Below are 16,814 nucleotides of genomic sequence, written 5' to 3'. Positions count from 1 at the left end.
AACAGCAACAAAAACTATGCAACAGTAAAATGGCAACATTTTTAAATGTCAAAAAGCAGTAATGTAGTGGTACAGAAGTTCCTGCAGGGGGAAGCAAAGTATTGTATCTATTTAGTGACTTAGGAACATAGTAATAAACAGAGAGTTACAGTTTCCATCTGTACTCCCTGGATAGATTTAACTGTCATCTTATAACACTATAAGATAAAAATGTTGCAGAGGAGGAAAGTAACAAAGTACAAATACTTTACTGTACTTAAGTATTTTACTGTTACTGTACTTAAGTATTTTCTGCTGTCTGTACTTTACTTGAGTATTTATTTTTGTTGACAACTTTTTACTTTTCCTCCCTACATTGCAAAACAAAATATCGGTACTTTTCTACTTGTTACTTTAGTTTTAATGCATTTGAGGATCATTTTTCTTATTAATATGACATGAGATTCAGTTAGCCTTGTATAAAAACAGTCAGATGTCCTTCATAGGGATTTCTACTTACAGTACTACAACAGAGTACATTTCAGAGTTAAGCATGTGAAGGGTTTGCTGGGATAATATGACTAAGAAACCCCTTTTCTACAGATGGTAATATAGCAATAATATATAATATAGTGTGATTTTAGTCATATAGAGTTTTTCTTCCCCGTGTAATGTGTGAGGAATATATTGATATTCCCAGCGGCCTCAACTTCATCACGACTTTGCATTTCCTGCATTATGTTAGCCGCTTGCTTGCTCAATCGTTAGCTTCGGTGGCTGCTAGATGTGTTCAATAGCATCCATGTTGTGTACACATGTCGTAAGCATGAGTTCCATCTTAATATCAAATGTACCAAGAGCCTCCAGAGAAGACAGGCGGGGGGTAATCAGCCTGCAGAACGGCCTTCTGGGAGTAAATACAAGTCCATGATGTAGTTCAGGTGCCTTTTATACGACTGTGATTATGAGAGGCAGCCAGCGGAATATTAACCCCGGCGGAACTTAAATCTAAATCAGGTCTCATTTCTGGGACATCGTTTCTCCAAAGTCGAGGACTTATAAAAAGCAGAGACAAAGCCCCTGGAGGTTCCTCTACCGGTGATGAGCTTGTGAAATGGGTGATTTAAAAAAGAATGGCTCATCACACCAGTAAACCCAAAGAGTTGCCCTGACTTAGATACATGTTTGATTTTATCATTGTTAGCCCTATCACTTTGGGTTTATTATGACAACCACCTCGATAACTCAGTCTCATTGTAGCTTCAGCTGAATTTGAAAATACAACGTGACACAGAATGGACTTTTTCCTCCCATCGCGAGTGACAGGGCGTTTGTGGACTTTTATAGTAACACAAGTTAGCTAATCTAATCAGTTCACCTTTGAATTATTTGACTTTTTCTCCTCTGAGCTTTTTCTTTCCTTTATTTGTACATTTTATTAATTCATTCATCTTTTAAATAGGTGGCACTTGCACACATTAGGCAGCAGAGGCCCACCTGTCTCTATGACCCAGGGGTGTAAATATCGATATATGCATTATGTCCCCTTGAAAAGGCAAAACTATTTCTGTCATGGTTTTCTTTTGGTTTTCTTTGGTAAAACATTCAGTAGTGATAACAAAATGATATGCTTATTCTACACGAACGATAAAAACTATAAATGAACTTTACAAATAGTATTAAATTAAATTACTAATTTGTTATTTTCTTTGGTATTTATGTAATAAACAAATATGCAATTATGAGCGTTGGGTAACATGCAAGTTGATGTTGTCAAGCGTTATTTGATCACATGAGGAGACGCTATGATGGTGTGATCTCCAGTCCAGGTTCAGTTTCCAGGTCCACAATGAGGAATCTGGGGAGTTTGGCTGCATTTAGACTCCCAGGACAGGTTCCCAATAAGGAATGTGGGGCAATTAACACTGGCAGCCCGGGGGGATGAAGAAATAAAGATCTGAAGGTAGGAAGAACAAAAAGGGAACACAAACTATTAATCCCTCTAGAAAGTCATTACCCAAAAAACAAATCTTGTCCAGCTGTCTGTAACTTTAAAGAGTAACAGACAGACAGACAGACAGACAGACAGACAGACAGACAGAGACAATCCCGACTACTTAGCTCACTGACAACCGGCGCCAAAAGAAAAAATGAACATGGGTGTGGTTTATATTTTCAGTATCCAGTTTTTCTGTCCATCTTGAAGTCATCAAGGTTGGAGAACAGTTTGGCCTTTCACTCTCGCTCCACCCTGCCTGCTTCCTTCACCCGAGGGTGGGGTCTGTGCACGGTCTCCAACAGAAACACCAGCATGACCTTCCTACCAGCATGCCAACACACACACACACACACACACACACACACACACACACACACACACACACACACACACACACACATGCACACACACACACACACACACAAACCCAAAACAGCAGAAATGATAACAGAAAATAACAGAAGTCAAACCGAGAGTCTCTGATGATATAATAGAAAGAATGAAAGCCGATGCTACAAGGAAAGAAGGAACACCTGCAGTCCGCAGAGGGAGAGAGAGAGAGGGAGAGAGGAGGAGGAGGAGCAACAGAATAAAGAGAAAGTCAGAGAGCTGCAGCCCATCAGTGAGTAGCAGTGAGGAGACAACAGCCACAGTTTAGAGAAGAAAGAAAGGAAACCTAGAAAGTGAGTGAGTTGCTGCTCGGTTGGGAATCCATCCAGCAGACTGAGAGACTTCACTCTGTGTCCAAGTGTTACTGGGAGTCCACTGGGAGGACGGACTGGTTTCTGACCCAACAGGGAGCACACTGCCAAGCACCATGGCCGACGGCGTGAACGAGGAGTCGGATTATCAGCCGGGGAAAGACGAGCTGGACTGGGGCTACGAGGAAGGTAGGCTAGTACACACAAATATGGGACGCATGACAGAGGTCTGAGCCCAAAACTTTACACACTTTATGTAGTTTGTATTTATTGTGTTGGTCTGTTATTCTGTAAATTGGTTAGTTGGTTAGAGAGTGAGGGTTAGAGGGTTAGAAGGTTAGAAGGTTAGAAGGTTAGGGTTAGAGGGTTAGAAGGTTAGAAGGTTAGGGTTAGAGGGTTAGAAGGTTAGAAGGTTAGGGTTAGAGGGTTAGAAGGTTAGGGTTAGAGGGTTAAGGTTAGAGGGTTAAGGTTAGAGGGTTAGAAGGTTAGAGGGTTAGAAGGTTAGAAGGTTAGGGTTAGAGGGTTAAGGTTAGAGGGTTAAGGTTAGAGGGTTAGGGTTAGAGGGTTAGGGTTAGATTAGTAGATGCATCATAGCATTCTTTCCTTTAGTGTGTTTGTTATTCATGTAAAAATGTCTCCAGAGAGTCAAAGGGAGTTACGTTCCTCCACATAAACTCTTCTCCTCAACTCAATCAAACTTCTATTCAAATCTTTTCTTCAGTTAAGTGGTGATGTCACCAAGTAACTCATTAGCATAATATCTGCCCTCAAGCAAAGTCAGAGTGGAGCTGAGCAGCTGTTATCTGGTGATGGTAAAGGGGGCGGGACATTTATGACAAACACACTAAGAGCTTGACCGATCAGAGCAGACTGGGCTTTTTGGGAGGGAGGGGCAGGAGGTCAAACAGAGCTTTTCAGTGAGAATATAAAATTGGTGAGGTGCCCCTTTAACTCGCTGATACATAAATGCATTTATGATGTGATGAGTTAGTTTGTGTTGGTTCTGTCTTCTTTCTACTGCTGCCTTTACGAGCATCGAGGGATGAACTGTGATATTGAGCTGTAAAATTCTTCCTGTGAGTAAACAGAAATGATAAGTAACGCTTAGTATGCACAAATGATTCACTATTGTATGGCTTTTAAATACCGTCTGTGCCCTGCAGGAAATCTTTTGTCTTATTTTCATAAATATAGGTAAAAGTAATTGGATTGTTCCATAGACGTAGGTAGAACATTTAAACATTTTAAATGCTTTTAATAGGTTCTTTACATTTTGTTCATGGCACGTTAAAGACTTTCTGCAGGACACTCGATATTTAAGTTCAGAAACGTCTTTAAGCAATTGTTTTGTCACAAGCTGCAAATACACGAAACTTGCTTAATTTGCCGTAAGACTATCAGCTTTGAGATTCTCCTCCTGTCGTCACTGAATCCAAAACGGAGATGAGTATAAATGTACGTGTATATAGAAGGTCTATGGTCCAAAAAACAAGGTCACTGCCATATTTATGTGTAGATGACCTTAGTTTGAGTGTTAATGGAACAGCTACAATGTTAGCATAGCCTAGCACCCATCAACCAGACTCCATTCAGAAAACAAGCATTTTAAAAGTTTAAAAGTAACTTGTTGTCTTGCAGACAGACATAACAAAGCATGACTTACTGATCACCTTCATCATGGAGTTCATTCAGCATCCTTTAGATCAGGTTGTTGCTATTAAATCACAGCCAAATAGTTTATTTTGGGTTCCTCCAGCTGTAGTAAACCAGCCGATGTGTGTAATGAACCCAGACAGGACGGCGTATCTGGGACTTCACAGCATGTACAAAGCAGCAATAGTAGTTATTTTTGATGGATGAAACCTGGTTGTGTATACATGGAGGTAACTAAGCCTCTCTATAACCCACAAGCAAACACACAGAATGCTTCAGAGCCCTTTCATGTGTACTGTAGCTGCAGTGAAATCCTCGCTGCCTTCAGTAAATTGTTGTCAAGGCTTTAGTTGCTGAGGAGAGAGGGAATGCGGCGGGTCCCCTCACCCCTCCGTGCTGTGGGCTGAGGACTCGGCCGGTCTGCAGGGTCCGGCCAGTTGCAGTAGAAAGGCCTTGTTGAACACGATACTCACCACAGGCTTCCTGCTTTTAAAAACACATAGGGTTCTACACATCCAACAATGTCCTCATTGTGCTGTAAGAGTGATTGTGGTCAGTTAAAAGCTGACGTAGTTGAGATCTTTGGTGTCACTTAATGTCTCTCTCTCTCTCTCTCTCTCTCTCTCTGCTCTCCACAATATCTCAATCTGTCTCACAAATAAACCTGCTGACAATCATTCTCTCAGTCCTCTGTCCCAGTTAAGGTGACAGGCTGACCCTCTTTCTGCAACCACAACCTGCTTACGTTTGTTTTCATGTAATTCTAACTCTTTTCTTCTCCCTTTTCTTGTGCCCACACCACGTGGGGAGGATATTACGCTACAAAACCAACGCTAGGTTTAGACAAAAAAAACGGCTTGGTCAAAGCAGTCATCCAGTAAAATGATGTTTAAACATTAACACATGAGTAATAGTAATCTAATGATATACTGTATATGTATATAATACGCCCCTGGCAACCCCATTGGATGTACTAGCTGCTCTGCAGTGAGTACATTTACATGTGATATTTTAAGATGTGTATGGAAGACGTAATGCATGTGCCTGTTCTCCCTCATAGGTGTAGAATGGGGACTCCATTTCCCAGCAGCCAACGGCGAGTACCAGTCTCCCATTAACCTAAACTCCAGGGAGGCTCAGTACGACCCGTCCATCCTGGATGTGGGCTTATCGCCAAACTACGTGGTGTGTCGAGACTGTGAGGTCATCAACGACGGACACACCGTCCGCATCATTCTCAAGTCCAAGTCAGGTAACAAAGAAAAATAGATATATTTGACAGATTCCAAGAAGGGCCACGCTTGCATTTTTTAAATTTGCCGTTATCTTGTAATAACAAGTTATTAGAGATAAGAAAGCTTGTTTTCTCGTGATAACAAATTAATAACTCATAACGAAATAAACTTATTTTGAGATAAAACATAATTAACTGGACACAACCACATAAAACAACAAAATTACAAGCATGGCTCTTCTCGGCTTCCATAAAAAAAATTACACTTTGACATATTGTTAAAAAGGTGCACAATATGCCGGATGTGATGTGATCTAAAAAGGTTTAAAGGCATTTTTCATGTCAGCTCGAGTGATGTTTGGTTTTTGGCGTTTCAGTCATTGTGGGTTCATGGTGAGTGACGCATTCGTGCATTTCTTCTGCAGCGTGTGAACGCAAAACCAAATCCAGGCCACTGTAAATGACCACGGTTTCTCACTTTTACTTTTGCGTACATCCTGCTTGATCTGCGCAATGAATACGCAACTCTCAGCAGAGGTGAGAAGGAAGTGAGATAGCACACTTGTCAGCTACTTCCATCACTAAACAACTAAACACAGCAGCCAACGAGTGTGCCATCTCATTCCTGTCACCTCTGACAGAAACAAGGCTGATGTGAAACCATTACAACACCCTATGAAAGCATGCGTCTGTTTTAACAAATTTAGACATATGAATATTTAATATACAATACTGAGAGATTTAAGCAATATAATTAAACAAATACTCCCCAAACTTTCTGTAAAATGTAATAAAATAAGAATGCAATTTCTGGTGAGGAATAAATGAGGACATCCCCACATTTTTCCCACTTAAAATGGCTGAAATCACACACAGGTGTATCACATCAGGTGCAGATAATTAGAACATTGTTACTCAGCATTTTGAAGGAGACTTGCTCTATTTATACCTCAGATATTCAGTTTAGTGTTCAGATCAGCCATTCAAGTGGAGGGCATTCAAAACAACTGCCAACATGCCCAGGTCTGGCCTTCCAAGCAAGTTCACCCAGAGAGCAGACTACAAGATGAAGGTCTCCAAAACCCTAAAATGTGGGCAGTCCTGGACTGGCCCAGTCAAAGCCCAGATCTTAATCCCATTGAGATGCTGTGGGGTGACTTGAAACATGCTCTACATACAAGAAACCCCTCAAACATCTCACAGGTTCAAGGATTCTGCATTGAGGAGTCTCTGGGTTACAAGAAGAACCTCACTGAAGTTATTTCAGCCAAAGGGGGAAACACTAGGTATTAGGGGGGAGGGCGTCATAACTTTTTCCTCATTTTGAATATGCATTTATGTAGATGTCTTTTGTTTAATGAGAGATAATTAAAAACAAGATAAAACACTAATATGTGAGCATTTCTGACTGTATCTTCTACTTCCTGTGTGTGCTTACCCACAATGCCCTGTGATTCCTGTGCTGTTGTCAGTGGTTACCGGGGGTCCGTTGCCTAGTGATCATGAATATGAGCTTCACGAGGTTCGATTCCACTGGGGCAAAGAGAACCAGAGAGGATCGGAGCACACAGTCAACTTCAAGGCTTTCCCTATGGAGGTAGTGCAACAACACACACACAAACAACACTTTTGACATCTGAAGCTACACGTGTCTGCAAACTGTTCACCGATTGCTTGAAAGAAGAGAGTTTTCAGGGGAGAAGTTCACCAATGGTTGACCCCTGTTGACAACGTGAGCCCACACAGGAAGCCCTCAGTCACCCCCAGCTGATGGTCTCTCACTCACTTCTGTTGCATACACCTGTCCACAACAATGGCCTCTCAAAGACAGGTTGTGTTGTCTGTCTGTCGGTCTGCAGCTCCATCTGATCCACTGGAACAGCACTCTGTTCAACACGTTGGAGGACGCCCTCGGGAAGAGGAACGGAGTCCTCATCATAGCTCTTTTTGTGCAGGTAAACATCCACGTCCAGAACCTGAGGGTTGGCGTAGTGCCAGGTATAAGGTATATAGTGTTGCAGTAAAGAGGCGAAGCCACGCCCCCTCCTGGTAGACCACCATGGTACCTTATTTTGGAACAAATATGTACGTTTTGATCCCATTTGAATCGTGCCATGAATTACACGTCATGTTTGTCATTTAAAAGAAGATTTTTCGTAACAGTTTGTTGTATAACTGTTAAGTATAAGACGTAATTAGAAAGACAACACAATCGAAAGTAAATGAATGTAGTGACATCTCTCACTGAAGCAACAACGTTTTGTATTCACACAAACATCGCTGGATAAAATACATCATTGGTGACATTAGTGATGGAACTTAGCTACGTTAGCTAGCTAGATAGCTAGCTAGCTAGCAAACTGAGCTAACGGCCGTGTTGGTGACGTACGTCGTGTAGGACCAGGATGTAGTTCACTAAGCGGTTTCACACAAACCTACGACACACTGAGACTTTCTGGACTTGAAAGATTGTCTAAATTCATGGAACAATTAAAAAAGTATTTGTAATTTCAAGTTGTAATTCTATTTGTTAATTAGCTGTAAGCAGTTTATTACAACAGCCCAGGTAGAATTATTATTTCTCTTATTCCAACTGTCAACCTATGTCATATCAATCGGTGGAGAATGAACTGAGTGTGATATTTCGGAGCAGGACTTTGTGTCCTTGACAACTTGTTTTTGTAAAAATATTTTTTTTTAAATATTTGAAAGTAGGCCTATCTGCATGCTTTTTCCCTTCCATGGCCATCAGTTTTGAAAATATTGACATTTCTCAGCACGTCGGAGGCCTTTACGTGTTTTTCCTTCCTGGGATTGTTTTTCTAAATGAGTGAACAGCGTCCAGATCAGCTGAGAAATCATGAAAGTAACGGCATGTTGGAAAATACCTTCCGCAAAATCTGTTGCCATGAGCCTGAGTTTCCCTGCTGGCAAAACGCCGTCACACCTCCTAGGATTATATCACTGTGGGAGACATCTGAGGCACTTTGAGGTCACTCTATCGGTCTCCTTCTGTTTTGACCCCAGACGACCCCGACCGCCTGAGGCCGGTCCACATCACATGTGCTGTTTTTGACAGATCCTTTAGTTTCTGCTTCCTGTTTACTTCCTGTGACACGGCACATACAAAACAAAGTTTGTCGACGTCTTTATGGCTGACGCTGAAAAGAACAATAAGTGAAACCTGAAACGTGTCGTGTTTTTATCAGATTGGTAAAGAGCATCTGGGTCTGAAGGCCATCACTGAAGTTCTTCTGGACCTGCAGTACCAGGTCAGAGTACATCCTATAAAATCAGACAGATTAGACAATTTATTACATCAGATAAAGGTGGATGTTAGAAGAATAACATGAAACATTAATCTAATCATTTCTGCTGTGTTGCTGTTTTAACATCAGGGGAAGAGCAAGATAATCCCCTGCTTCAACCCCAACACTCTCTTACCTGGTGAGCAGAAAACAAGCTTTTATACTATATTACTAACTAAGATGATCCACTCATCGATGTTTTTACAATGTTAAAAAAAACAGTCAGGTTGGAGCTCTCTTTGAAATCCTTTATTGAATCTTAAAGTTTTAAACCCATTTTGTGTTGATGTTCTTATCTCAACATTCCCGATGATTGGATTTTAATCAACATGGCATCTACGAGCGGATGAGTTAACTAAGGTGTTAACTAACCTCATTTCAGAAAATGGGGGATTTTATTACAATGAACAGTCAGAGAATAAAAAGGTGCTTTCAGTGTTACGTGTTTGTTTCAGCATGTTAATGCCTTTTTACATCTAATGTTTCCCTCAGACCCTATACTGAGAGACTACTGGGTGTATGAAGGATCTCTGACCACACCGCCTTGTAGTGAGAATGTGACCTGGATCCTGTACCGCTACCCTCTCACCATCTCACAGTCACAGGTACGTTTAAGCGTGTTTACAGAGTTCAACCATGCTGCCTCTTTATGAAGAAACTGCTATAAAACTGCATGAAATGTGATAAATGTCTCTCGACAGTGTTGGCTGACTACAAGTTTGAAAATTAAAAAACTCTGGCGTATTCTTTAACACTATGGTAAACCTAGTGGGCATTTAGTCGCTAAAACAGAGTTAAAAGGTGAGTGAATAGTGAGACTGACGTTCATCAGGTGGAATGAAACCTGACAAATGAATAATGTTGATCTGGATGTGTGAATTGGTGAGGTCAATCAAATTTATCTCAGTTATCTGAGGGGTTAAACACGTCAGCAGCTGCATCGTCCCGGTTTAGTCTCTGCTCTCTCTTTCTCTACATCCGCCTCCAAGCAACACATGGGATCAATGTCGGGCCCTTTTGTGGCTTTCATATGAGACCACTAACCTGGAACCCTCTGGCGGTCAGCACAGTCCAGGAAGCCTTTCCACCAATCAATGGATCTGTCACATTGCCTTTAATTCAGCCTTTGCCTGAGTCGTGGCTCGCTCTGATGGTTAATCCTCTGACATTTACTTCAGTCTTTCATCCTCGCCGACCCTTTGAAATGCTAACAGAAGGAATGACTTGTAGCTGTCCTCCTGCCTCAGGCTATCTACCGATGTGGGTGACTTTAAAACATCACACAAGGGACAGTGCACATTAATCAGCATCGCTAGAAATGTTTCAGGTTTGTCCCGTGGTCAGATTTTAGATCAGCTATTAAAACCTTTAAAAAGTTCCCTCCAGATGACGCCAGTGGTTCCCAACCTCTACATTTGAAGGATTATATTAAGGAGTCATTGTCACAGGTTACACGTGAGGAGAGATTTAGCCTTCTTTTTGATTTAAAAAGAATACAATTCTGATCATTTTAGGAACCCAAAATGGCAAAACTGCTTTAGCGAGTCAGAAAAAATATGTGCTTCACATTTCCTGTCATAAGTGTGACAAGTGTGATCACCTATTCCTCTTAACCTGAGGACTTTACGGGATGTAAACAGGAAGTGAAATGTTGCCATGGAGTCACTGTGGGCTGGGTGTTTTTTTATGATAATTAAAAGTATGCATAATTAGCTATTATGGGTTCCTTTCTTCTAGTGTACCGATGGATGTACAGACAACTATCAACGGATTGCTTTGATACTGAAATAAACTTAAAAACGTTACAATTCTCAGGCAAGTTCTGGGGTTGTATGAAGTGTTTTTATTCTGTACGTGGATTTAGAAATTACTGTCAGAATTAAGTTAAAAATACATGCATCATGTCTGTATGTTCAGAATTTACACATTTCTTTTAAATGAGTGAATTAGTTAATTGCCTCCGTGTGCTGTGCAGCTGCTGCAGCGGGTTCAAACTATCATTTACAGACTCTGCAGGAGTTTATTCTCAGCATAAAACAGAAGGTCTTGCTTTCCTGGACTACACACCTCCAACATCCGGCTATTATTGACTGCTAAAAGTGTGTGTGTGTGTGTGTGTGTGTGTGTGTGTGTGCGCATGTGTGTGTATGCACAGTGCATGTGTGCTAGCAGGTATTAGAGTGTTTCTATGCCTACAAGTTTTGCACTTCATCAGTGGGCTGTAAACCCTTCGTCTGTCAGCCGGCAGCACGACAGCACGGGAGCTGTGGTCTTGTTTGCTTTGGCCAAATACTTTACAGTACATGCGAGCAAAAGCGACGTTATCTGCAGATGAACAGGAAGTCAGATTGTGGATCCTTTCTGTCAGCAAGAAAAAAAACAAGAGCGGCCTTTTCTGTCTTCAGATTATTGTCATTATCGGATCATTTTAGGGCTGTTTTCTCTGCCCAGTCATCTCATTGTTTTCCTTCTTTTTACCTGATTGTCTCACAGCCTGAGGAAACTCTGGGTGTAGAGCAAATATTTACCTGCACCTTTAATTGCTCTTTATACAACGTTGTCTGTCATCCTCCTTTACACCATAACTACGGCCAAGGATACAATTCACAGGGTGAACTACACCTTTGTCATGCAGACTAAAGAGAGAGAGGCTGAATATCGAGCCACTTCAGTCATCAGGTTTGTGTGGAGCTTTGAGATGGGGAGCCGTGACCCCGGCTGGCCTCCATCCATCCATCCATCCATCCATCCATTGTCTACCGCTTATCCTGTATTTTAGGGTCACGGGGGGCTGGAGCCGATCCCAGCTGTCATTGGGTGAAGGCAGGGTTCACCCTGGACAGGTCGCCAGTCTATCACAGGGAGACATGTAGAGACAAACAACCATTCACACTCACATTCACACCTACGGGACATTTAGAGTCACCAATGAACCTATCCCCATCCTGCATGTATTTGGGCTGTGGGAGGAACCCGGCTGGCCTCTAGAAATGAAATCTTTCCTCTCCTGCAGATTGAGGAGTTTCGGAGGCTGCGGTCCCATGTCAAAGGGGCGGAGCTACAAGAAGGGAATGATGGGATTTTGGGGGACAACTTCCGCCCCACCCAGCCGCTCAGTGACCGGATGGTTCGTGCCGCCTTCCAGTGACTCTCGCTCTCCACGGCCAACTCAGAAAAACTATGGGACCCACGGATACAAGCACAGAAGGTATCGGCAGGCGTCACGTTTACGTCGCTACAGTTGCAGACGATGTCTTTGGAAATCAAACCTTTGTTGAAGCAAAATTTAAATGGACAGACTGGACTGATGACCTCATCCTGAATTCTGGTCTCTGCATGCTCTTTAAAGCAAAATAATAAGTAATGTATAAATGAACTTATCATTAAACACCGTATTTTTACGGTTAGTTCAGCACATTTCCTATTTTAACGGAAGTAGGCGTGTTGTCCCTGAGGTATTAGGGTCCTCTGAAACCACAGCATTGTGGGTCGAGCCCTGGAAGAACTAACCCAGTTCAGTTACTAATCTGGGATGAGTCTGTATATTGTATGTGGTGTATGGGTCCCTCATTTAGCTCAGCAGCACTGCGGCAGGAAGTCGGGGCAGAACATTTGGAGCTCAGAAGGGAGGTGTCAGCATAGTAAGATGTAGAAAACCGAGCAAAGAGCCTGCACAGGAATGCTGGTGTAACACTTTTAGGTTATTCTTGTTACAGCTTTCACATTACTATCAGTTAGCCTTGATACTCGACAGAATGTCAGGGACCGGAGGAACACAGTATCTCCCAGGCAGTAAATCATCCAATGTGACCCTCACTTTTACGCCTTCTCTCTTTAAAGCTCTAAAGTTTTTTAAATATATTTACATTTTCACCGCTATATTGCAATACTCTTAAGTATTTTTTCACAATAAGACTTTTAACAAAGGAATTGTACTATATAGTATACGGTCTATAAATATATAACAGGAAAATATACAAGGTTAAATATTTTTGGTATATTTATTATTTTATTTTGGTTTTTTTTTAAGTAATGTTTTCCCCTTCTGATTAATGAAAATTTAGATTTAGGTGTAACTTCCTTGTTTTTTTGGAACAGAAGCTGCTTCCAACGAATGATCACACAATGAGTCATCGTTTTTTGTGCTGGTTTTATTTAAATACAGCACGATTTTGCAGTTCCGATACTAAACTGAACTCACAAATAGTTTTTACCCTCAGAAGGTTGTTTTGAACATTGCAGATGTTATTTGAAGGTCGTGGGATGACGAGGGCGAGCGAGTGAGGGAGGTTGAGAGGAGGGTGAACGAGGGGAACTGTGAGGTGAGAATGCCAGAGGGATGAAAGAGGAGATGGAGGAGGGCACGGAAAAAAGGAGGGAAAGAACAGAAGACCTTTGTTTTGTGTAAACGGACACTTATCTGGTCCCACCAGCACAAACCCACCGGAGATGAGAGCTGTGAACAGCTTGTTTGGCCATCGAGAGCCAATCAAAATGCTCCCAATCTGGTATTATGCACTTTTAAAGAAAAGTCAATATTGAGTGCAGTGCTGGTGCTCCGGCTCATCTTTTCTGTTTGTTTTTCACACTACCCGACAAACCGGCGCAACCTGCATGAATCTGCTCTGACCTGCATGTATGTGAATATGAAAATACATCATAATAGCAGCAGCTTTAAAGAGCACATGTTGTTGTGGACATAAAGATCCTGTCCTGCAGCGTTTATTCATCTTATTAGTTCACGAGTGAATTAGCATGCTAACATTAGCTAATTAGCAATAAAGACACAGTACAGCTGCAGCTTCGGTCTGTCGATTTGATTGTTCCCTTGTTTCAGGGTCCAAATGTTCTTTTGAATGAGGTTTTGATAAGATGTCTGAAATATTGTCATACTGTTTGCTAGCTGAACTGTTTTCATGCTATGTCTGCTAGCGGGCTAATGTTGCTAAGGTTGATCAGGTTACTATTATTAAACAGCCAATGTTACTAGTTTATGGTTATTAACCATCATTGATTTATCACTGTGTGACTCATGTGAAGAAATGAGCTGCAGAGAGCAGACGTATGGATGATGTCATCAGTCCAGTCAGGCTTTATTTTGTATTAAAGGGCGTCTTCCATGATGTTATTCTATAAAAATTAAGATGATCTCTTTTTTTTACGTGCAACTGCAGCGACGTAAAGGTGACGTTGAGTCCAAAGTGTTCTCACAAGTAACCTTTTCTTTGCAGTTTTTTCTGGTCTGGATGAAGCGGAAAAGTTGTAAAACTAGAAATTCAACAAACATTTCCTTTTCAGCTGATGCATATTTCTCTCTCATCACAGGAGAGAAGGAAGAAGAGAGGAAATAGAGGGAGAGAGAGAAGCTTTATGTGGTTGTGGATCAGATGCTGACTGAAGGTGGACAAAGAAACAATTGATTTCACACCTTCACTGTGTCCTCTTGTGTGTGTGTGTGTGTGTGTGTGTGTGTGTGTGTGTGTGTGTGTGTGTGTGTGTGTGTGTGTGTGTGTGTGTGTCATTTTCTTCATTACCTCCTTTCTTCTGTATATGACTGTATGTCTGTGTCTGATTTAACAATAAAAACAAGAGCATGAACCACAGATATACCTGTGTGTACACACACACACACACACACACACACACACACACACGTGTACTGTAACCATCATGTGCACACGTTTATTTCTAACATAATTAGTAGTTTAGAACCAGATTAATCTGAACACGCGGTCAACAGGAAAGGGAAGTAGTTGTTGAAATACATTTATAGAGACAAATCCAGGTTGAGGGCTGTACGGTGGAGTAGTGGTGAGTGAAGGATGTGACCATATTTGGACTGTGGAGGAGTGACGGGTGGATCTGATGAACACAAGTGGCTGAGCGGCAACCTTACTGGATCTGGATCCATGTGGATTCTGGTGTGAAGCTGCTAAGGGTTAGGGTTAACCCTAACCCTAACGTTAGCTTCATAATTCAAGGTCAACTCTACAGCTAAGTGTTAAAGTCATCTTAGTAGCTAACTAGCATTCACACCTAAGATGCTAACTCAAGCCTGGCTAGCTAGCAAGTCTCCCCAGCAAACAGCAAAATGTGTGTGTGTGTGTGTGTGTGTGTGTGTGTGTGTGTGTGTGTGTGTGTGTGTGTGTGTGTGTGTGTGTGTGTGTGGTATTTAAAGGTACATACTGGGCTGAAATAAACTGTGAGAACTTTTGCTGTAAAGCAACAATAAACTACAACTCTGACGATTAAAACATTGTGTCGACATTTTGATATTTTTCCACTTTAAACCAAGAGAAACTTTGGGGTTCTATTACTTCAGAATTACAGAATATGACAGAATTACTTCCTGTCTTTGTGGTTTCCCCTCCTTTTTTCTGTGTATCAGATGTGTTCCTGTGTCAGGTCGTCTGCTTTAATCTCAGATGTTCCTGTATTTGTTTTTTGTTGGTTTTCCTCGTTGCATACTGGGTTGTTAAAATCAATAAATCAAAAAAGAAATTAGGGACAAAAAATTATAATAATAAAAAATAATAATAACTGTAAGATCAGCCCAGATGACATCAGTTCGTTGTTCTGCTCTTCAATTAAAATATGTTCATACTTTTCCAAATGTATCAAATTAGTTTATGTTTATGTTTTCAAGAGCAGGTTATTCATCATTTAGTCTCCAAAAAATGATCTTACATGGGCTGAAGTTAAAAAAAAGTGGGGTAGATATTCAAAACACATAATTTAGGATTGAGAGGCATCTCTTTACCAATAATGTGGCCGATTAATAATCCAGAACCTTTTCCCTTAAGTGGGTTATAACGGGGCAGTTTGAGGTAGGTTGATGAAAACTAAAGTGTCCAGTTAATTTTGGTGAAACTTCTTCCGAAATGAAATTACATATTTGAGAGCTGTCTTAAAAGACTTTGTTGGTTTGGGATTACTTGACAAAAAAATAAGGAATAACACCGACCTGATCCTTTCAGCAAACAAGGAGGAGGAGCTGAATGAATGAAGGTCGAGTGAGTTGAGTCAAACGCACCTCAGGCTTCTTCAAATATTTGAAGCCAAATTCTGGTTGATTCTTGGAGGTGTGGTTGGTGGTTTGGTGTTTGCTCTGTTAAATCTACTGACTTAGTGTGTCATTACAGTCTGTTGGTGTTGACGTCCTTTGCTCAAATACAAATCTGACTGCATGTTGTGCACATTCTCATTTACAGCGTGTTAACGTGGAGCTGTTGATTAAAAACATGGATGGATGATTCTCATTTGGAAAAGAGTAATGTTGGCGTAATATTTTCAATATTACAATTTGTTACCACTAGTAAGGAGAATCAACTTGATCAGACTTATATAAACAATAAGCACTCATATACTTGTATACAGATATCTGTGCAGTCGGAGTAGAAATAGTAGTAGTATCATTATTATTTATTATAATGATGATTATTTATTTATTTTTTATATATAGTGTAGTTATTTAAATAATATAACATTATTATTGTTATTATTATTTATATCATTTCCTATGATATATTATTTAATTATGTAATGATTTTGTTAAACTGCCTCTTCTTCACTTCTGTGTTGAATAAAGGATCGTTATGTAACTTTGCTGCCCTCTGCTGTTGGGCGTCAAACATACAGCTGAGTACACCGAGGATGTCTCATCACTGATCGTTGAAAAGCAACAAACTAAAAGTTTTGCTTTTAGAGGTTTAAAGCTGGAAATCATTGTTTTATTTTGACTTTCAAAGATCTACACCATGAATTCAGGAGACAAATATAGATTTATCAGTTGGCGTCCTGGAGATGCTCAACATCCCTGATTTGAATCCAGCCACAAACTTTTCTAAAGATTAAAGATCTTTTTTAAAGGTTTCTCTCTGCAATGAAAATTTCTATTTTATTATTGTTCAATACTAAATATAAATATGTATTTCAAAATA

General features: G+C 40.8%; 1 protein-coding gene across 2 annotated transcripts; it reads left to right on the top strand.

Moving 5' to 3' along the window:
* Positions 1-2,598: 2,598 nt before the first annotated feature.
* On the top strand, positions 2,599-14,829 carry ca8 (carbonic anhydrase VIII). 2 transcript variants are annotated; one of them, XM_084008871.1, is made up of 9 exons: positions 2,599-2,868; positions 5,393-5,584; positions 7,039-7,163; positions 7,426-7,521; positions 8,776-8,838; positions 8,965-9,013; positions 9,367-9,479; positions 11,888-12,082; positions 14,200-14,829. In XM_084008871.1, exons 1-8 carry the CDS (start codon positions 2,796-2,798, stop codon positions 12,020-12,022), a joined length of 846 nt encoding a protein of 281 aa, XP_083864997.1. In that variant the 5' UTR covers positions 2,599-2,795; the 3' UTR covers positions 12,023-12,082; positions 14,200-14,829. The 2 variants fall into 2 exon arrangements, with proteins under 2 accessions (XP_083864997.1, XP_083864998.1); XM_084008872.1 differs by having other exon boundaries at positions 2,619-2,868; positions 5,399-5,584; positions 14,200-14,373.
* The last annotated feature ends 1,985 nt before the right edge of the window (positions 14,830-16,814 follow it).

This window comes from Eutrigla gurnardus (assembly GCF_963514095.1).
Source record: "Eutrigla gurnardus genome assembly, chromosome: 4".
Lineage (NCBI taxonomy): Eukaryota > Metazoa > Chordata > Actinopteri > Perciformes > Triglidae > Eutrigla > Eutrigla gurnardus.
The sequence above is the reverse complement of the archived record's forward strand: the minus strand, read 5'-3'. Positions and strand labels throughout refer to the sequence as shown.